At 42.9% G+C, this 22,229-nt stretch overlaps 1 protein-coding gene across 3 annotated transcripts; it reads left to right on the forward strand.

Annotated features, from left to right (window-relative positions):
- Nucleotides 1–89: 89 nt before the first annotated feature.
- On the forward strand, nt 90–21,663 carry mphosph8 (M-phase phosphoprotein 8). 3 transcript variants are annotated; one of them, XM_086091089.1, is made up of 14 exons: nt 96–358; nt 1,626–1,784; nt 1,984–2,850; nt 8,650–8,740; nt 8,812–9,069; nt 9,334–9,456; nt 9,951–10,039; nt 18,731–18,871; nt 18,958–19,044; nt 19,449–19,603; nt 19,662–19,813; nt 20,292–20,416; nt 20,503–20,586; nt 21,075–21,663. In XM_086091089.1, the coding sequence occupies exons 1-14, from the start codon at nt 257–259 to the stop codon at nt 21,114–21,116; spliced, it is 2,475 nt and encodes an 824-aa protein (XP_085947215.1). In that variant the 5' UTR covers nt 96–256; the 3' UTR covers nt 21,117–21,663. The 3 variants fall into 3 exon arrangements, with proteins under 3 accessions (XP_085947214.1, XP_085947216.1, XP_085947215.1); XM_086091088.1 differs by lacking the exons at nt 18,731–18,871; nt 18,958–19,044; nt 19,449–19,603; ... (2 more) ...; nt 20,503–20,586; nt 21,075–21,663 and adding exons at nt 12,505–14,635; nt 14,993–18,225 and having other exon boundaries at nt 90–358; XM_086091090.1 differs by lacking the exons at nt 8,650–8,740; nt 8,812–9,069; nt 9,334–9,456; ... (6 more) ...; nt 20,503–20,586; nt 21,075–21,663 and adding an exon at nt 5,774–7,037 and having other exon boundaries at nt 90–358.
- Nucleotides 21,664–22,229: the final 566 nt, after the last annotated feature.

A 22,229-nucleotide genomic window follows, 5' to 3' on the forward strand; every position in this document is an offset into this window, starting at 1 on the left:
TCTTGGTGGGCGGACACAGCAGCTCTGCAATCTATATCTATAAATTTCCACGTGGTAGTTTTCGATTCGGACAGTCCTTGAAGGCATCACAGTGAGGGGCGGGCTTGGACTCCTTTTGGTTAGCTTGGCTAGCCGCTAGCCAGTCAGTGTGAGACGCCGCGGCCAGGTCCACCGTCTTCCTCCCACTCCATCGCCTCACCTGACCGAAGTCGGCCTCCGCGGACTCCGCCGAAATAAAACTTGAGCGAGCCCCACGATGGAGGGCCAAGTTGTGAAAATGGAGCCGATGGACAGCGAGCAAGACGAGGAAGAGAACGTGTACGAAGTGGAGAGAATCATTGATATGCGTGTGGAGGAGGTAAGGCTAACGGGCTAGCTGTAGTTTACTAGGCTAACAGGCTAGCCGTAGCTAACGAGGCTAACAGGCAATTTGTAGTTTATGAGGCTAACAGGCTAAATAGCTAACGAGGCTAACCGTCTAAACATAGCTACGAGGCTAACTTAGAGGCTTGTCTCCCCGCTGGTGGTGATCACGGAGGCGGCATTGTGGAGCCGTTCTCGCCACACTAGCGGCAACGTTCTGTCCATTTGTTATGATTAATATTGCATTAAATTGAGCTAAAAGATGGAAATGGTGGCTCGGTATAGCCCGATAACAGCAGTTTTTTCCCCATCTCAACATGTGAAAAAGAGGTCAGAATTACGCTATATAATTTCAACGTGAAGACTTTGTGAACCTAACATTCTGTGATTGATTTATACTAATTATTCTGAAGTTTGACTAATTTATTTTCTTCAAATATTTGTATTTAAAAAATACATTTTCGTCTACTTTTAGCGTTTTTAGCTGTCATTTTTATTTTGACCATTTGTTTGCATCTTTTCTTGGAATGTGCTTTTATCTAATATCTAATATATATATATATATATATATATATATATATAATTTCCTTAACTTGTTAGTAGGGATGGAAGTTTTGAATGTCTCACGATTCGATTCGGATTTTTGGGTGTGCGATTCGATTCAGAATCTATTAAGAACGATTTTTGATTGACAATGTTTTTTGCTTCAATTTATAAATGTTCAAGGAATCATAATGATCTACTCCAGTCTGACTTGCTAAACGCTGCAAAAAAACAACTTTTATTGGAATAACGTGATCGGGGACTTTTTCCTTCTACTCTCTAATGTGGCTACAACTTAACAGTGTATCAGACTGCGTGGAACCACACTGCCCCTAAGTGGTCAAATCGGGTACAACATGAACAGTGCTCCCAATAAAGGCACACACAAATTAAGGGAAGACAGTATAAAATATTTTAAATAAAATCGGTTTTGGGACATTTAAAATCGATTCTGAATAGTACTAAATGAGAATCGATATTTTGACACACCCTTAATATATATATATATAATTAGTGTTTGGGTAAACTTAAGAAAATGTCAAGCCTGACACACTAATTCTTCACACACACTATAGTGAACGTGTTCTTTCTTTTTCACCGGTAATAACATTTTAATATTGTTTCATCTCTACTTTACAATCAAATCTGGAAACCAATGTATTGTGTTATGCTGCATGTAAGTGCTGAGTGGTGCGTTAAATACCGGTATGTTTTTCCAGGGTGAGGTGCTGTACCGAGTGCGCTGGAAAGGTTATTGCTCTGATGATGACACTTGGGAGCCGGAAGGCCACCTGGAGGACTGTCGAGAAGTACTGCTGACGTACAAGAAAGCCACCATAGAAGTCAAGAAGGAATCAGAGGACAGGAAGCCCGTACTGGTGAGTTCATCTCGCATATATATTTTTTATTTTTTTTGCCTGGCAGATGTGCCTTGCCAATTAAGGGGCTTAAAAAGAAGTTAACCACTGCTAATATTATTATAAAATAAATATATGTTATATACTTATGTTTTTTCCCCAAAATGTTTTGTATTTTTCCCTAATATTTTCTACATGTACTCACTTTTCTTCCCCCAAGCCGCTGCCCATGAAAAGTGATGTGTTTGATGCCGACTCAGAGAGCGACAGCGACAAGGACCAGCTTACTAACGACATGCCCGTCGTCAAGAAGAAAAAGAAGAAGAAGAAGTCTCGGGAGCAGCAGCTGGAAGACGATGATGAGGAACCTCCTCGCAAGGACAAGAAGAAGAAGAAAAAGAAGGACAAGTGGAGAGATGAGGTCAAGCCTTTGCCCGCTCCGGAGACGGACGAGGATGAAGAGGAGAAGACGACGGAGATGAAGAAGCGCCTGATTGAGTCCGAGGACGAAGATGAGGTGCCGTCCAAGAAGACCAAGAAGGAGAAGAGCAAAGATGGCAAACACAGGAAGGAAAGATGTGGCGAGGAGCCCAAGAAGAAGAAAAGCAGGAAGGAGTACAGCATAGCGTCTTCAGACGAGGACCTCAGCGAAGGCCTGTCTGACTCGTCGGTAAAGAAGGAGAAGCCTCGCTCGGACGAGCATCGCTCCAAGCCCAAACAGAAGCCAGACGTCAAGCTTAAAGGCATCAAAGACATGATCCAGGACAAGAAGAGCAAGCTGAAGGACAGCAGCCTCCTCAAGCTCAAATCGCTGACCTCCTCCAAAGTCCGCGAGGATGCCGGGCCGCCCTCGTCCGACTCCAGCGACAGCTCGGGTCTGCACCGCAAGGGCAAGAGCAAAAGCCAGGAGGCCATGCCACCCGCCAAGCCCGCCCCTGCCGCCTCCAAGCCCCGGGAGGACGAGGCAGCCAAGGAGGACCCCAAAGGCTCCACCAACCTCTTTGAGACTTTCCTGCTCAACTGCGAGGCCAAGGACCGAGCACCCCGCAGGCCTCCGCTAGACAAGAGCGCCAGCAAGCCCTCCAAGGTATTTCCAAAAACCCGTGTTTTTCAGTCAACTTATCAATTTGCTTCCTGCGTGTGAAGGTGGTCTGCAATACCAAACCTGGGGTGTGTGAAGTTTGGTAATTATTTCAAAATTCAACCCCTAATCACATTGATTTGAAATGTCTTTCCTCACAATTAATACAAAGTTTAACTAATGGTCATTTATACATACTACCACACCTGGTAGTTGATTTGAAATCTAATTTCTGATTATTATTGCAAAGTTCTACTACTGGTACTCAATACAACGTTCCACTACTGGTGGTAAGTAATATAAAGTTAGGTTCCTAGTGATTAATTTGAAGTTTTATTCATGGTAATTAATACAAAGTTCTAATCATGATCAATAATACAAAGTTTCATTGCTGTTAATTGATACACAGTTCCACTGAAGGTTGTTAATTCAAATGTATACTCCTGGTAATTATGACAAAGTTTCACTCCTGATAATTTTTTGATGTTCCATTCATTCAAAGTTTCATTCATGGTAATTAATTAAGTTCCACTGAAAATAAAGTTCTTCTTCTTCAAATTCATAAAGATAATGATTTCAAAGTTTACCACTGGTAATTATTACAAAGTTGCCCTACTGGTAATTCATTTAAATTTCCATTCATGGTAATTAGTAAGGAATGCAATGTGATTGTCATCATCAGAGGAATAATGAAAATCAGTTCTCAAGCTTCTCACAATTTGCAGCATTGAGATGAAAATTAAATAAGCACACAATTATTAAAAATATATCTTTAAGCGCATACAGTTATTCACATATGAGAGAATGTTTATATTATGATGTCATAGTCGAGTGATTATTTACTTTCAGGGTTTTTTTGACAGTATTTAGAGATTTTGGTCATTATAGTACCCTTGTGCATAAAAGGGATGCAGCCACTAGTTCTTGCAGTTTGCAGGTGGTAGAAGCTGTTTTGCGGTTCTAGTCTAGACTTTTGTCCTGTGTTGTTTCCTAAAGGGAAGAAAAGTGTGTGTCCAAAGTGGGAGGGGTTAATGATTCCACTGGCTTTCTGCAGTACCTTGCCAGTGTAATAGTGTCTAGTGCCAGGTCCTTTGATGTGCTTTCCTCACCTGATGGAAGATGTTGACGGACCAGGCGAGGTCTGACGAGATGTGGACTCGGAGGAATTTGGATGTTTTCCACCTTCTCCATCGACAGACAACAATGTGCTCAGTGCGCTTGGATTTTCTAAAGTCTTTGATCATCTCCTTGATCTTGGCTGCATTCAAGCAGTCCTACAAGGAAGGTGTCGTCAGCAAATTTGACAGTGGTGTTGATGTGCTGAATGGGAGAGCAGTCATGTCAAAGAGAGTAGAGGGGACTGAGGACGCATCCCTGAGGTGTCCCAGTGTTGACGATGAGAGTGAAGGAGGTTGTCGTTTCCCACCCTGACATTCTGGGGTCTGTTGCTAAGGAAATCCATTCTCCAGGTCCACAGGTTGCTCAGCTTTCTAAGCAGTTTATAGGCTACAGCGGTGTCAAATGCAGAGTTGAATTCCACAAACAACATCCTCATGTGTTATGTTGATTGTGTTGTCGGTTGCCTTGTTTGTCCTGCATGCAAGCTGGTGGCGATCGGGGTCATCGGGAAGAGTGTCCTTGATGTGAGACTGGATGAATCTCTCCAGACATTGTGATTATGCTTGTTAGAGAAACTGGACGATAGCCGTTCGTGCAGCTCACTTGGACAACAGTGGTTAATTTAAGGTGGGTGGGGACTACAGAAGCGAGAGGTTAAATGCATTTTCAGCTCCTGATTGTACACTTGAAGTGAATCTGTCAAAATCTTCAAAATGAACATGTGCACAGTAAAATCCATGCTAGAATCATATTCATGATGCTAAAATAAACTACATACAGCAGGAATTTTGAGTCCACAACGTTTGGTCTAGGTTTGAGAGACAATATTAACTTTTTATGGCTTTAAGGGTCAATCTCAATTCTACAGCTCACCCCCTTACCCATAATCCTCTGTTTGTGAGGGAAAGGCGTCAAGGGATAAAGACACACCTTAGAGAAATGAGACGACAGATTCAATGCCATCACCCCGAGTCGCTTGCTGGCTGTGCACAAGCGACAATTTTTATTACATCCGCAATGCCGTCTTCCAACTTTGAGCATGTTACTTGGGTCATTCAGGTTTTCCTTCTTCTCTTTGCGACATGCAAAAGACACTTGAGAAGACCACTTTTTCTACAAATGGTGCCAGTGCTTGCGCATCAGCTTACGGTATGTAAAATACGTTTTAATGTATTTATTTATGGTGGAACATATCTCCATTCTTAACTGGTTATAAAAAAGTAGCTCATTGCCTCCTTTCGGTTATCATACGGGAGCGTTCAGTATATTTGATTAAATAATTATTTGGCATACCTTTTTAGGTTTGCACTCTTTCATTTCGTTGTTAGCAGCACAGTACGTCCTATTAGGCCACGTGCTCGTTACTGGGGGAATATACCGTATGTAAACAGCATTGCAACAAATCAATTAAAGGGGAACGATAGGCAAAAATATCTTTGCTGTAATATATTGTATGTACCCACACTAGTGTAAACACGATATTTGCATTTATATTGCATTTGCTGAATAAGAATTAAGCAGATGAATCATTGCATATTAATCAATCTTAGTCTTCTGAAATTGAAGTCAAGGGTGCCCTCAGGCTCGCATTGCGAACGTCGGGTGGCCAAACCCAGAAAAGAGGTGAGTCGTGACATTTGCAATGCGAGCACGAAGGCACTCTGATGTCAGTTTAATTCGACAGCCGACAGGGCTACAGAACAAAATACCCGTCTTTAGACTAGTGGGGGCACATAGAATCTATCATTGGAAATAATTTGTTTCCCCTTGTGTTCCCCTTTAATGATGCCATAATGTTTTATATTTCCAGGTGGATCGCACCGCAGTATACTGCGTTTCAAATACAAATATGCCGATCCTCCGTTTATGGAGCAATGTCGATCTCGAGCTCAAGGAGGACTTTCGCTTGACCAGAAAAGCCATGAACAGCTTCCATAAACTGTTGCGACGAGAGCAGGACCATGGCTGGGGAAATGAAATCGAACTGCTCATCTACACCTACTGGCTGGCACACGGACTGGCGTACAGGGTGGTTGCGTCTGTCTTTAATGTCCCAAAAGCTACAGTCCATCGCATTATACACAGGGTAGCAAAAAACATTGTGCAAAACCTAAAAAAAGCCATCTCCTTCCCTTCAGTGCGTAAGCTTAAAAAAATAGGAGAGGGGTTTGTCGACCTATCAGGAACGCCTGCATTTGTCAACGTCGTAGGGGCAATTGGTGGATACCACATCCCCGTTAAACCAACAAAAGTACAAAAAAATAACTATCTAAATTGTAAAGGTTTCCACTCCATCAGCATGCAGGCAATATGTGACGCAAGTGGGACGTTTTTTGACATTTTCGTGGGGTACCCAGGATCTGTGCACAACAGCAGCGTTCTGAAGAATAGCACGTTCTATAGAGCTCACTATTTCCCCCCGCCTGGCTACATCCTTCTCGGGGATGGAGGATACCCCTGTCTCCAGGCCCCTGTGTGCCTGATTACACCATATAAGCACCCCGCTCACGGAAGCGTCCAGCAAAAGTTCAACGATTGTCATTCCAGGGCACACAGCATCTTGGAGAAAGCGTTTGGGATGATGAAGACGAGATGGAGGTCGACACTTTTAGAAGCAGTCGATCTGAAGCCCACCTTTGCGCCTCATGTCATCGCATCCTGTGTTTTTTTGCACAATGTGTGCATGGACAATGGGGACATAATGGATCCTGACGAGGATATTGCGGGTGATGATCTTGACACCAAACTGCCATGTGAAGCAGCCGATGCTGAACTACAAAATGAAACATCCGGTAACGCCACAAGGGACAAACTGGCTGCAGTCATTTCTGACAGTTTCCACACCGGACAAGGATAAAATGCTTAATTTATTTTCTTTACTGCTAGGTGTAATTGAATTGTACATGGTAAGACAAGACTGTATCATGTTTATTTTTTCCTAAACTGAGGAAAAAAATTTGTTAAAAAAAATTCCTTTATTTTCAAAGGAAAGTCACTGTGAATCATTGTTGTGTGATTGAAAATTGTCTAGCAGCGATAGGTAAACACTGTTTTGAAGTTGACTAGCATTTTGAAATAATAAATAAATGTCTTATCATGTAATTCCTTCAAGAAGACAATTGCAAAGTTTTTTGGCTCATCACTTCAAGCACTAAATCCACTACAAATTTTCAGTATGAAATCAATACCACAAATGTGCTACATTACATTATCCAGAACAACACAACTAAAGAGTACAAAAACGAAATAGTACACTTGTAAGAATGGTACGGGTTTCTTCCAGTGTCGCTGTGGAGAAAAAAATATGCTAGATGTCAGTCATTATTTTGATGTTGGCCTCAAATGTTTTTCCCAAATTCACAGCTAACTGACATTACTAATATGTACTACAGTACATGCTTGTTTCGATAGCTTAATCATGATATGCGAACGTCACAGTATTCTGAAGTGACGTTACATAGCTTCACGCCTCGATGTTGCTATCTTGCTACGACTGCCAGCTGTATTGAGAGCAATTTACCACAAGTCAAAACATGGCCACATTCAAATCAATTATTACCTTTTGATGTGTTGCCTTCTTCTTTTCGTTTGCCTTAGTTTCAAGTGAGCTCCGGGTTTGTCTTCGTATCAGGGAGTGTACACCCTACGCTTGTAGCCGTACCCCAAAGTCTTTTGAATATTTGGGATACCCTTCCGTTCAGGTAAACACACAAAATTGAGGACCAAGGGGTAGAATTGGGACCAGCTCCTAAAGATGGTGATGAAAGCCTCTGATGGCCGGTCTGCATGTACTCTTTTCTGTCACCCTACCAGACCCACAAACACTGGCTGAGTAACAACAACATGAACATTATACATTCCACTCCTTGTAATAAAAATAAAGTTGACCTCTTGATAATTAATGCAAAGTTCATCTCATAATAATAATAAATTCCACTGTTGGGATAAATTTGAACTTTTATTCAGAGTAATTAGGGGTGTTAAGATTTGTTTTATCAATGATTTGATTTGTATCATGATTTGTGGTTAATTTGATTCAAGGACAATTTTAGTTTATTTAGAACGGTACAATCTGAAACGATCCATAAAAAAAATATTTAATCCTGATTTGTTGCTTTGCAAAGGTGAAAACAGCAATTGACTGAGATTATTTCAGATGTGATTTTACTGGTTCGGCCAGTTGTTTTTTTTTCTCAGAGGGATTATGAGGGCGTTCTTGGGGGAAAAAATTCTCCACTGTAAGGGTCGCTGGTCCCAAAAAGTGTGCGAATCCCTGTTCGAAACAGTCAAATACTAATGTTTAGAATCAATGTATGGTGGCGTTTTCATGAGAAAAATTGTTTTTTAGGAATACTGTAGTGCTTATAATACACAGAGAGCTAGTGTACAAACCTGCTCTGATCTTTTGTTCTCTGCTTTTGTCTGACAAAGTTCCTCCCCATACTGTATCATTCTTTCAACTGCCACAAATAATATTTTGACGGCTGCACTTAGCAATGTTTTCCTTTCAGCGTTTCCACTTTCTAGTGGATGAATCGCTACACCCTTATTAGGAATTAATACAAAGTCCAACTTGGGGTCATCATTCCAATTTCCATTCATGTTTTTTCATACAAATTCGTAGGGCAGAACTGGTAATTAATACAAAGTTAATCTGCTGGCAATTAATAGAAAGTTCCCTTTCAGATCCTTGGAAAAATTGAGAAGATCAAGCCTGTCAAAGAGTCTCCTACACTGAAAGAACCCGAGAGGACAGAAAAGTCCAAGCAGCCTGAAGGTAGACAGAGTGAGTCTTTTGTTTCGAAGTAAATCCCAAATAATGCCAAACCTCATCTCTTGTATGCCCAGCCGTCTCCAGACCAGGACAGGGGTACGGCTTCAGCCTGGACAGCGACGAGCTGGAGGGAGAGAACACACCGAGCAAGCCGAGAACCGGAGACGATTCCCGGGAGCGGAAGCCAGAGGATAGCCAGACCAGGCCCAGCTGGGACAGGAAAGGACCACCAGAAGACAGAAAGAAGAGAAGGGAGGACAGCGAGCCCAGACTTTTCATGGCATCTGATGACCATGTGGACCAGCAACCAATGGAGGTCACTGACAAATCCGGTGAGTTTCATTCTTTGCAATTTATACAAAGTTCCATTACTGGTAATACAAAAAGTTACACTTGTGATAAGTAATATGACATTCCATTCCTGGTTATTAATACAGTAAGTTATACTCATGGCAGTGATTACAAAGTTCCATTGATGGTAATGATTACCAAGTTCCACTCCTGTTAATTAATTAAAAGGTCCAATCAAAATACATTTTTGTGTGGAAGATAAACTAGATTTTCATGTGATGTCTTTTCCCCACACATACAAACAGACAAAGGTCCAGCCACGTTGAGTTTGGGAATGGATCTCAACCTGGACTGGATGACTCTGGATGACTTCCAGAAACATCTGAATGGAGATGACGAGATCCTTTCAGGACCTCCGTTATCACCCAGTAAGTCTTTTCATTAGCTAGCTGTTAGCATGTTAGCATTTCATCAGTTCTCATTTAGGAAAGCACCAGATTCTAGGATAAGTTTTGTTGTTTGATTGATGATTTAGTCTCCAACAAACAACTGAATAGAATATTAATGAGTTGAGTTTCCACCCGACGACTTATTATCCATCCGAGGCCTCTCTGCAAGGCACCTCAACGAAGGCTGTTTGCGTCCCAAAAGATTAACACCATTTCCAGTGGTGGGACACGCCTCAAACTTAGAGGCTAAATAGTTCGCACATCAACTCAAGCTGTTCTGTCCTAACCAAGTCTTGTTGCATGACCTGATTGAAGCCTCTTGGAATGAGAGGCAAAACATCTTCTAAGACAAACGGCAGTCCAGTTGCGATCGATTCAATGCCCTGAGAACGTTACAAGTCCACGCAGCATGTGAACTGTTTTCATGCCAGCTGTTAGCATTTTGAAAATGACTTATTTCCCACACCTTGCAGGCGAGTTGCGGGATGCCGTGAAAAGCGGAGACTACGTAGCTGTGAAATTGGCGCTCAATTCCAAAGAAGAGTATAACTTGGATCAGGAGGTAAGATTTATCCACAAAGTAGACTATCACATAAAGCTGAGCCATATATGTTAGTTTTATTCTATTTTTATGTTATTAGAATATTAATAATAGTATTAATAATAATATTTTATTGTGTGTGTGGGGGGGGGGGGCATTGATAAGCACCAAGCAACAACCTATGGTCCTCCTTTGAGAACTGGAATATTGTTATGTGCACCCCTGTTAATAAGTCATATTGTGTCCCAGTGGCTTTAAGGCGCACGTCAACAACAGACTAAAATGACTATTTTAGTTTATTTTGGCTGCTGATTATGTTTGAAGTTATTATTGTTCTGCCTCTGGCTGAATACATTTACATTTAGCATAGGACTATTTAGCACTTTGCACCTTGGTTGCCCTGCCGGTGTGTGTATGAGTGTGTTAATGCTTAATATTTAGTCGGCATTAACGAGGTTTATTGTGCCTATGTGATTGCAAAGCGAACTTTTGGGGGAATTTCATGATCAAAGTTTTCGCACTTGCCACTTCGTATGCCAAGATCAGGTCTGATTGTGACTATTAAGGATGAAACGGCAATTTCCACAGGACATGTTTAGGGTAAATTTGTCACTTTTCCATCGACACTGTCCAAGGACTCTATCTTCACTGCGACAATCCCAGGTAAGAGCCTTTGTTGTTTTGTTTTTATTCACAAAGTCATGTAATCCGTGAATGGTTGTCTTCAGAATAATAGCATAAAAGGGTGTAAAGCTCCAAAACATGAAGAACAATTGATCAAATGTGTTGTTTATTCCTTTAAGGGAAATGAAGAAAACTTTGATGCTTTCATGTGAATCACTGAATTGAATTTATTTTCTGGTATAAGGACAGTTTCGGAAAAAAACATCCGTGTTGCATCTGATTCCTATTCAAGTCCATGATTATCGGATGCCGTTACACAAGTTCCTTTTTGCCTTCTTGAGAATCACTGACCTCATATTGACTTGTATAAGCATGGTTTCGTACAAATGCTTCACATCAACCGAACCCAGGACCATTGGACTGTACAAGTAATTTTTGCTTTCCTATGAATCACAGAATTCATATTCTTAGTATGAGTGCTGTTGTTGAGAACTGCTTAACATCTGTATTGTATGGAATCTGCCTTTTGAACTCTTATTCCATCACACTGAACTGAATCGCCAACTTCAGTTGCAGAAGTCCACTTGTGTGTGAACAGCTATTCCAACCCACGTTACACACATTATTTTTGCTTTATATTTAGTTGTCTATGAGCTGTTCGGAGAACTGCTTCACATCTGTTGCATGGAGCCTGTCTGCAAATTCCTATTCCAGTCTTGTTTAATCACTTTTTGCTTTCCAGTCACTCACCAAACTAATATTTAGTTGTTTATGCACTGTTTCTGTTTGAGAACTGCCTAAATCTTTATTGAACTCAATTGAAGTCCATCAACTTGCACTATTTTAGCCCAGGACAACTGGAATAAATTCCACAATTCCTTCGTACAATACTGTACATCATTGAATTGCTATTTACTTATTTAATCACAGTTTCATAGAAATGCTTCAGATCTGTGTTGCAAGTCCACTCACGCCTGAACTGCTATTTCAGCCCACGTTCCGCTGTCATTTTTTTCCCGGTTTTGTAAAGACAAAATGTAGTTACTATTATTATTATTTTTATTCACTTTCTGAAAAGGAAGCAGTACTTTACTCACTTTTTATTTAACACCTTGCTATTACTCTGTCGACAACTGTATTAAACACATTTGCATATTTGAAAGGCAAGGTTCCCATTTTTGTAGTGCATGACTTGATTGAACTCATAAGTCTATTTGGCGGGCAGCAACTGTCAGCTTTTAACTGTATTTATAGCCGCTAATACTCCATGATACTTCCTCAAATCATCTCATGAGATTGACGTTGTCTGTGTTTTCAGGTGACCAAGATCTCCAAGGAAGACTCAAAGTGGACAAGAAGCAGGTACACACCATATAAGAACACTTACCATTTTCATAATCATATAGCACGTGCCATGCTCCAATCACCCTTCATGTCCTCGGAACTGTAGATTTTTAGACACACAGTTGCTAAAATCAAACACAAAAAAAGGACACCCAAATGTTTTATTCTGTCCATTTCATCGTCAGCATCCCATCACGCCATTAACAAGCTTATCGGTTGGACCGTGTCAATGCGCTGCTTGATCCAATAAAGCCATTAAATTGTTCTTACATGGGTGACGTGGTCTTTCTACTGACGATTCTTAGAGGTGTGTTGTTTTTTTTGTTTGATTTATTTTGGGTCACATTCAGTGAGACTGGTTGAGTGAGCTTCGGGTGTTAGCGTTTGCAGGGCATTGCCAAGGTGCTGGTGCGTCACATGGCCGCGGGGACATGTGCATATGATTGTTGAAATGGCAGTGACCAGTTGAAAGACACGGGAGGTCCTGATTTTGTATACGTCTACTTGTTCTCTTGCAGGCTTGTACTACAACGGGTGAGAAGAGGTCATTTGACAAAAGAAGTCCTGGGGATGGTATTTTTATGTCGCACTTGTTAAACAGTCCGCAAGAGGGCAGGACTGCCAGCACGGAAGAAACCCTTCAGAACAGTTCGCCGGAATCAAAACTCTGTTTGGGTCAAGGAACAGAAACCTTCAAATCACAGAGCCCAAAAGTTGACATTTCGACCTTTGATGTTCCCAACCGAACGACAGATGAGAGGGACTGCAACCAAGCGGGAGAAAATGTCAAACCTGACAGGAGTGAGGGGGAAAATAATTTAGCATCAGTTTCATCCGAGGTCACGAAAAAAGAGGACGGCAAAGCGACGACATGCCGCCGGAGAAAAACCATCGAAATCAAAAAGCCGACCCGGTCCAGTCAACGGACGTGCAGAAAGGTGGTCCATACGGAATCCAGCACGGATGAGGAAGAGCAAAAGGAACCAAGTAAAAAGCATTTTTGTTTCTACTGCCAAAAGCCTTTCACTCAACTGGAGAAGCACTTGGAGAAGAAACACGCCGAGGAAACCGATGTTGCCCACGCCATTCACTTCCCTAGGGGCTCCAAAGTCAGACAGACCTTGCTAGACCAAATCCGCGACAAGGGTGATTACGAGCAACGTGCCAAAGCTCTACGAAAAGGGGGAGACGAGAAGGTTGTCACACAGACAGAGGTGAAGAGTCCTAAAATATGTGTACGGGACTTTCTCCCCTGCCAGCACTGCTTCACCTTTTACCGCAAAACTGACCTGTGGCGTCACGAGCAATCCTGCAAAGCCAGGAAGGGTGAAGACAAATCTTCCGAAACTCCAAACGTAGAAACCGCAGGACAGAGCGCCACCTCGCACATATTGCCCATGTCAGAGTTCTTGCCAGACGGCTGCAGGGAGATCATCCGCACCATGCACCAGGACAACATCGCTCGGCACATTGTCCATGACCCACTCATTTGCAAATACGGCAGCGCCTTGTTGGCCAAGTATGGCCACGACAAGTCTCAGTTTGCTTATGTTGGACAGAAGATGCGACAACTGGGCCGGTTCATGATCGCGATCAACGAACTGGACAGCAGCGTGCACTACCTGCACCAACTGTGCTCTCCGTCCAGGTTCGAATTAGCAGTGGATGGCGCCAAAAAAGCCAGCGGCTTTGATCCCAGTTGCAGTCGGTTCAAAACCTTTTCTCTGGTGTCCAAAATTGGCTATTCTTTGAAACGAGCTGCTGAAATAGCATTTGGCGAGAGTCGCATGACCGAAGACCGGCTGACAGAGGGCGAGGTGAAGGCCTTCATACAATTAGTAGATACTAAATGGAGCCAGCGCTTTTCTCGCAGGTCCTTAGCATCTTCATCCTCCAAACCAGAGGTTCAGATGGTAGAGGTAGATGCGTCTGGTGTGACAGAGGACCTGATCAAACTCCACCGGTTCATCGCCGACGAGGGGGATGAAGCCAGGCGGGAGCTGAGGCACAACCCCAGTGTGACTAACTGGAAGAAGCTAAGCGAGGCCACACTGGCCGACGTTTGCCTTTTCAACAGAACGCGTGTGGGTAACATCGGCCGGCTCCTCTTGCAAACATATGCCGGCAAAAAGCTCTGGGGTGCCTTTCTACCCTCGGCTGATCAAATCAAGAAATGCACCAAACTGGAGCTTGAGGTCAGTGGGCATTTAACTCGTGTGGAACTGGAGGGTCAGTTCGGCAGGAACATGTTGGTCCTGCTTACGGAAAGGATTACTTCATCACTGGACCTGCTGGTGGAAAACCGCCAAGACGCTGGGGTGTCCAAAAGCAACCCGTACCTCTTCGCCCGAACTGAAGGCCAGTCCTTCATCCGAGGGCTGGACTGCTTCCGAAGGGCGGCGGTGGAATGTGGCGTGAAGAACCCCGAAGCACTCTTGTCACCGGTGCTCAGGGAACAAATCGCCTGCTGCTGGCAACTCATGAGCCTCAGCCAATGCGAGCTGGATCGAGTGGCTGGGCTCCTGGGGAAGAGTAGTCAGGAGTGCTACGCGTTGACCAAAAACGCATCACAGTTGGAGGAGGCTAGTAAACACTTGCTCCAGTTGGACCGCACGCGACCGCCAGTTCCAGCTAACGCGGCCGGGAAAGGTGAGCATCGTTAATTTTGTGTTCATGCATTGCATAGTTAAACCACGTTTCCAATGAGCGACATTTTCTGAACTGCTTAACCTCGCTAGAGTGTTGCTCGTTGCTTGGGTTCATGCCATTGGAATTGAAATACATTTGGAAAGGCTTTGGATAAATACTCAAAAAATATATATATTCCATAAAGAAAAATACACTCCTACCAAGAAGATCAAAATAAACCCATTTAATAAATGTGTTTACATTGTACAATGGCCTTTCCCACCACTGTGCACAACTGTAACCTGTAGTTTCTGTTCGATTTATTCATATTTTTTATTCTTTCAAATATTAACAACATAATGATTTCTTCTTTTTTAGGAAGTCCATCCAAATCTGTCGTGAAGAGACGACCGTGGAACGAACGTGAGCAGGCCGCCGTCAAACATCGCATGAGCGATTTTCTAAAAAGAATGAAGGTCCCCGGCAAAAAGGACTGTAACGTCTGCATTGCCGCCGAACCGGATTTGGCTGGCAGATCTTGGACTGATGTGAAAAACTATGTGCACAACAGCATCCAGACCATACGTAGACGTAGTAACCATCATAAAGAGGTAGGGAATGGCAGAACTTTGAAGCCAAAGAGACTGATAGAGGAAGTCCGAAGGACGGATTTGGATGACACGTCGGCGGGTTGTAGCTTATCGTCAGGGCTTCCGGACCAACTGAGAGAGAATGAAAATTGTTGCATGGCCGTCCCACCACAAGAACCAAATCCATACACCCCAGAGTTGCCTTTAAGCTACATGTCCATATGTTCTCCTAATGCAAATATGATCCACACCAGTCAGCCGTTGATGTCCACGTTCACGCCGCTGAATGCCACCGACACTCAAGTGGTACCCACGTACACACCGCTCAGCACCACAAGTGCGCTCATGTCGCCCGTATATGCGTCAGAAACTGACAGCATCCATCCAATGGCGCCTTCTTATTCACCAAATACCTCGAATATGCCTCCCCCGGTCTATGCTGACCCTTTAAACTCCCCGATGCTTCCCAGTTTTGGTGTTCCCAGCACCTCTATGCTTCCCACATTCACAACGCTAAAGTCACCGAGCCCGCCTATGGTCCCGGCCTTCTCCTCTGCCTTCTCCTCGGCCTTTAGCGACCAAAGTGGGATGGTGTCCTCATTCACAGCCCTCAATCACTCCACCGCGCCCTCCTACCCGATTAGTTCGCCGAGGACTTCTATGAGTGCGCAGGTGGTCCCGACAGTTCACAGAGGCAGCGTTCAAGACAAGGCTGCCCCAACATCTCCAGTTCACCAAAAACCCTCACACAAACAAAGCCCGTCTACTACAAAACCACAGAAGAGGCACAAAAGGTTGTGGAGCACTGAAGAGCAGGTGGCCGTTCGGCGGCAGTTTGGAGACTTGTGCAAACTGGTCAAGGTGCCGGGGAAAAAGGACTGCGATGCGTGCTTGGCGGCTGAGCCAGCTTTGAGTAGTCGTACATGGCGGGAAGTCAAGTATTATGTCCACAATAACATTCAGTCTATGAAGAGACGAGGCCTAGTGGCGGCAATGCCGAAACTAACTGAAGAACCCGAACAGGAACTACAGACCCCGGCGTCCAATGCAGAATGGGACGGTCCAGTGTATCTGTCACTGTAAATAGCCCTACGTAACATGTCGGAATATGTTAGGGCCAGAGTTTAGAAACTGGATACAAACGTTCAGATATAGCGGTCCACACGCTACAGTTCAGATTGGGTGATTTAAGTAGCATGCAGTAGCTGCAGCTGCTATGTAATTTAATAGGGGTGTAACAGTACGTGGAAAAAGCTTGTTTTCGGTATATACCTTGGTACACACACACACACTCACTCCTTCATTCACTCCTACAGACAATTTACTCTTCAATTAACCTAAAAAACATGTAAACACGGGAGGAATATGCAAACTCCACACAGGAAGGTCAAAATCCGGATTCAAGCCCGAATTCAAGCTAACCACTCGTCCACCGCGCCTTCCTTTTCCAATTACACTTAATTGCTCTATCTATGCCAGGGATATATATTGACAGGCAGAAAAAGTCTTTACTTTTCTCTACTAACCTGTCAATACACCTGTTGGCCGTTCAGACAACAGAGTAGGGGCTCATTCATAGTTACTGCATTGCGTGTCAATAGCACGCAGACCACAGATGCACGTGCAGTCCCATTCATACGACAATTCATCAGGGTTCACGTCACACGTTCCACACATGCACGTTGGTCATACGAACAAGAGAAATTGGTACAATATACATCTCCTGAACGAGAATAGGACCAGGGACGGAGAATTCAGCACACTGGTACAATAATTGAGACTTGGGGGTGGGGGCGAAGTGTTCCCAATCAGAAGCGCGTCACCAAGGGGGCCATTTTCAAGCATCAGCTGATCTCTCCAATAGATGTTCATTTCTACACTTTACTCAATGTCCCATGTTGTAGGGCCGAACATAAGTAGTACTATGTTCCCACATTCCAGTTAATTATCTATTTATTAGTTTTCTACGTGTATTAAAAGTAATCGTGTACAGCAACTATGTAGAACCAATTTAGTACATTTAGAGCATTTTGTTTGAGAGAAACAATACAATTTTGTTGATTCCAAACATTTCTAGCGCCGATATTTTATTGCATTGAGGCAAACTTCACAATTTTTTGGGCGTGTCACCACTTGCGTTGCTGATGCAGGGCTCTAGTTTGAACAGTAGGGCTGCAGACATCAAAGATGTTTTTGAAACATGTCTGATCAATTAATCGAGTAATAGGATAAAAGTTGATTTGGCATTCTTAAACGCAATGTGCAAGTGGTGTGCAGGTATTATTTTATATTTGGGTTTGCCATCCTCATGTTCTACTGTAGTGTTTGTATGGCATTAAAAGATGGGTCTGGTCTGGTGAGTGACGTGGGCGTCAATGAATGAGCTTGTAGAGTTGGGATAGTGTCTCTATTACGGACACTTTCCTCCTGGCTCGCCGCCATCATGCCAACTTATTTCTACACGGAGTGATCCATGCAACCTGGAAAATGAACACCATGAAGCTTTGAGGCAGAGATTTTGCTCCCACCTTTTTGTAATCAAATAGTTTTGATTAATTGTTGCAGCCCTAGTAATCCAAACTTGAGTCTTGCGTGGGACTTTGTTTCCCTTACACTCCAATATTTGACAACATCCGACACACAACCAAATCCCTCAAATTTGTGGGTCACTCCTTTGGCATCCAGTACAGCGGATACATTTGTCCGCTATTAATGAAAACTCTCACAATCTCCATTTGTTCATCCACAACACGCGTTTTACAGATCTCTTCCAGTATATCCTGTTGTAGTGTTTACTGTATTCACTGTGGAAAAAATCACTTTATAGCCTCCAGTATTGTCCAGGCATTTTCAATAAGTTCTTCCAACGTTGATGGTAATAGCCACCAAAAAATAAATAAAATAAAATAAAAATTTCAATGTTTGTATAAGTTGCCATGTTGGCCCCAGTTAATGCCTTTTATGATGTGTCGTTAGGATCTTGGAACCTGTGCTTGTACAATAAAACGTTTCTTGTCTTAACGGTTTCCCACTTTTTTTTGTTTTTACGTTTCAAGATGTGGCAATACTCTATGCACTGCATGCAGTACCTTAAGGAAGACTGCATGAAAGGGTTACAGTATAAAAAAACAACAACGTAGTGCCTGATAGAAATAGGACCTAAAAATGAAAACGTTGATATCTGGTTGTCACCAGATATTGATATAGTTGTCTGACTAAAGTATTTCATATCATTTTCTGGAAGTGATTGTAGTGCTTCAAAAAAAAAAATATATATATATATATATTGATATCATATTTTATAGTTGTCTGGTGTGATACAGCATTCATATGAATATCTTTAATGAAAACCGAGTATGCGAGTCTGTAGCTTGATCAACGCGGCTTAAAAATAAAAATATCAATATTGCAATATATCGTTCGTCATCTGATACGATACAGTCTTGATACCAGATGTGGTCATTGTTGCCATTTTCTTTTCCATACTAGCCATTTTCTTGTCATAATGTGTAATACGTAATACCAGGACGTCAGCGGAATGTCACTGAGCATGCTGGCAGCGGCGGGTGGTCAAGACGACATCCTCCGTTTGCTGATCAGGAAGGCCGTCCGAGTGAACGCTCGGCAGAATAACGGCACCACGGCCTTGATGCATGCTGCTGAAAAGGTGACGAAAGCAGGGATCCCACCTTATCGGTCGGATCACGGGGCTTGGCGCTAAATCTGTTTTGTTCTCCATTTCTGCTTTTTCAGAATTTCGTGACGACCGTCGCCATCCTACTGGAGGCGGGCTCATACGTCAACGCACAAACGAAACTCGGTGAAACGGCACTGATGAAGGTGAGGATCCATTTTACCACTTACGAAAAAGTCTCAACCCAAATTGATCAGGAATTCCGCCATTTTGGATGACTTCCAGGGATTGAGGTTCACAAGTTTGCATAGGTTTCACCGACTGTATCAAACAACGTTAGGACAAACAGCCAACCTTTAACACAAATGTCAGCAATCATCAAAACATTTGGTGGACATGTGTATCACAAGTAGATGCAGAAAGTCTCAAAGTCCTGCCCGAATTTGAACAGTCAGCCATTTTGATTTGAAACAGCCCTTTCCGGTGAATTCCATGGCTCCAACTGGGGAATCGGTCCAACTGATCCCCAGTCGGAAGTAGGTACCCTTGACTTGATAGACAAGATATTGGCTGGGTTTGACGGGTGTCTTTTGTGTTGTCCGCCCACCAGGCCTGCAAGCGTGGCAACGCCGATATTGTGCGCCTCCTGCTGGAGAAGGGCGCCGACTGCAACATCCAGTCCCAGCACAAGACCACCGCCTTGTATTTGGCCAAGCAAAACAACTACCTGGCCGTGTGCGACCTTATCACCAGCCACACCAGCATGTGAGTCTCTTTAGTGAAGCAGCATGTGGCTTCATACTAACACGGCAACTCTTATCAGGCTGTCCAGCGTGGCCGGGAAAACAGCCCAGGCGTACTTTGAGGACCGGCTGGTTCTCCTGGAGTCCGTGTTCCCGCTGGCTTGTCACCGGCTGTGCGAGTGGCCCGACTTCTCCACTGAGTTCACCTACAAGCCTCAGCCCCTGCCAGAAGGTAAAAATAACACCCAAGTCACTTGTTGCTAGGCAGAAAATTTACTGGGCAGTAGGGATGGGGAGGAAATAGGCTAACTTGGCTAAGTAGACCACAAAAATCACCTGATTACTCGATGCCATAATTGAAAGGATAATCGATTCTAAAAGATTTGTTAGCGACAGCCCTACAGGAGAGAAAATTATTTCCACCACAAGCCCTTAATGACATTCAACATGTTCTAGTATTGGCAAGCTGTGCTCTGTCTTGCTGTATGCTAGCGTGTTAGCATTTTAGCATAACAAATGTTAGCATTTGATAAACTATTTCCAAATCGTAACAGACTACACGGTAAGATGTAAAACCCTCATCGATTAATTTGAGTATTTTTCTTGTTGTCTGGTTGTTATCATACTCTGTTAGCATTTTAGTGTATCCAATCATGCTATAAGGTAGGTATTCACACGCTAACTTTTAGCGTTGTGTCCTTCCTCTGCAGGCACGGGTATCCTCCTCTTCATCTTCCACGCCAACTTCCGCAACGAGATTACAGCCCGTTTAGGTGGCCCGTGCGGCGTCCAGGCCGTGGTGCTCAACGACAAGTTCCAGCTGCCCGTCTTCCTGGTCTGTTCAGAACCAGTACTACAGTACGCCATTTTGTGTGTTGACATTGACTTGAAGCCTTTTTGTTGTTTCTTGTGTTGAAACAGGACAACCACTTCATCTACTCCTTCAGTCCCGTAGTGGGAAACAACAAACTTTTCATCCGGTTGGCTGAGGCTCCCTTAGCCAAGGTGACCAGATGTTAGCATGCTAGCATTCGCCCTAGCTCAATAGGCTTTAGCACTGTAGCGCCTATCCTATCCACTGAGGCCCAAAATGTTCATGGACTGATATGTTTTTTACACACTGGTTGTTAGCATACAAAGTGTTAGCATGTTAGCATCCGACCTGTAGCACAATAACATCCGTCCATTACAATAGAAAATATTTGCGTAATTTATATTGTGGGGTCTGCGCAGGTTGTTAGCATAACACTCTAGCATCTGTCTATTAACGCACAAAATGTTGATGGAATTTATATTGCATCGTGCTATTTTTTACCATGCTAATTATTAGCATCTTAGCATTCCATCCAGAACAGAAGGCTTTTAGCACTATAGCACCTATTCATGGGTCCACGAACTTTGTTAGCATAGCAACTGCACGAGTATTAGCGTTGTAGGTATCTCAGTAGACTTTTCATAACTTGTGATTGTTGTCAATGTTTGTCTTTCCTCAGGTGAAGCTCCTCATATGCGCCTACAGAGTCCAGCTCAAGTGACACATCATATATTACCTCCCCTAAGGGGATGGTTTGTTTATTTTTATTATATATATTTTTTTACTTTTTAGTTGTTTTTTTATATATATATATTTTCCTGGTATTACCTGGACAATAATTCAAATGTAACAGCAAATAAAAGGTCACAAATGGAAAAAACAACAACAATACAAATGTTGTTACATCATAATTTTCCATAAACTATTAAAAAAAAAAAAAAAAAAAGGTTCTCATTCTAAAAATGTGTTATTACAGTTTATGAATGAATGACATGTTCCTTTTTAGAGTTTGTGTTGTTTCTAGTTGGGTTTTGTACATATTCAAGTCATGTAAATAAACATCTGCTGGCTCTGGTCAATTCTGTCCTGTGACAGAGTCCCAAATTTTTAGTTTTTCTTTTTTGTGGAAGTAGGGAGTTAAGCCTCCTTGCTTTGGAGTTTTTGTTTGCCTTTTGGTTTTGACCACTCCCTTTCAAGGGAAAAAAAAGAAGAAGCTTAATCTGAAGTAATTTTACTGCACGATTTGTCCCCCAAAAAGCACCAACAAAGTATTTGAAGTTTTTGTTGGTTTTATTTATAATTGAAGTTTTTTATTTTTGATATCTTCTGTTGCCGCTTAGTTGGCGTTTTATTTTTGGGAGAGCTTCCTTTTGTTTTACTAGATGTTTTGTTAACAGTCCCTTTTATAAAGACTTCTGTTGATTTTGCTCATCCTCCCTTTCTCAGCTCAAGCGGTCGAGGCAGATGGCCACCTCTTCAGGAGGCTTTTAGGGGCTCTGCTTAAAAAAAACACGCACACACACACACACACACACACACACAAACAATAAAAGCTGTTTTGTTTTTTAACATACGTTGGTCCGGATACTTGCAGCGGTGCCCATTGGCTCGACATGATTCATCCTTCCAAAACTAACAATTTAAAGGCAACAATACTCATTAAGTCTTGTTTTATTTTTGTTGAATAAACGCCGGACGGGACCAAAAGAGAATATTTCATCAGAAAATCATGCGGGATGGGAGCACAAAAGCCTCCTTGAGCAAAGTCAGCCCTGAGCCCTCCCTGCTGCCTTCACTGACGCCATGGAAATGTCTTGCACGCGACACTCTTCTC

The sequence above is a fragment of the Leptonotus elevatus genome, chromosome 12, assembly GCF_054856555.1.
Source record: "Leptonotus elevatus isolate MCC_2025b chromosome 12, RoL_Lele_1.0, whole genome shotgun sequence".
Taxonomy (NCBI): domain Eukaryota; kingdom Metazoa; phylum Chordata; class Actinopteri; order Syngnathiformes; family Syngnathidae; genus Leptonotus; species Leptonotus elevatus.

Coding starts and splice junctions, on each gene's coding strand:
- mphosph8 (XM_086091088.1), top strand. CDS start 257: ATGGAGGGCCAAGTTGTGAAAATGGAGCCGATGGACAGCGAGCAAGAC. Junction 2,851..8,649: donor GCGCCAGCAAGCCCTCCAAG/GTATTTCCAAAA, acceptor GTTCCCTTTCAG/ATCCTTGGAAAAATTGAGAA. Junction 14,636..14,992: donor AGCTAACGCGGCCGGGAAAG/GTGAGCATCGTT, acceptor CTTCTTTTTTAG/GAAGTCCATCCAAATCTGTC.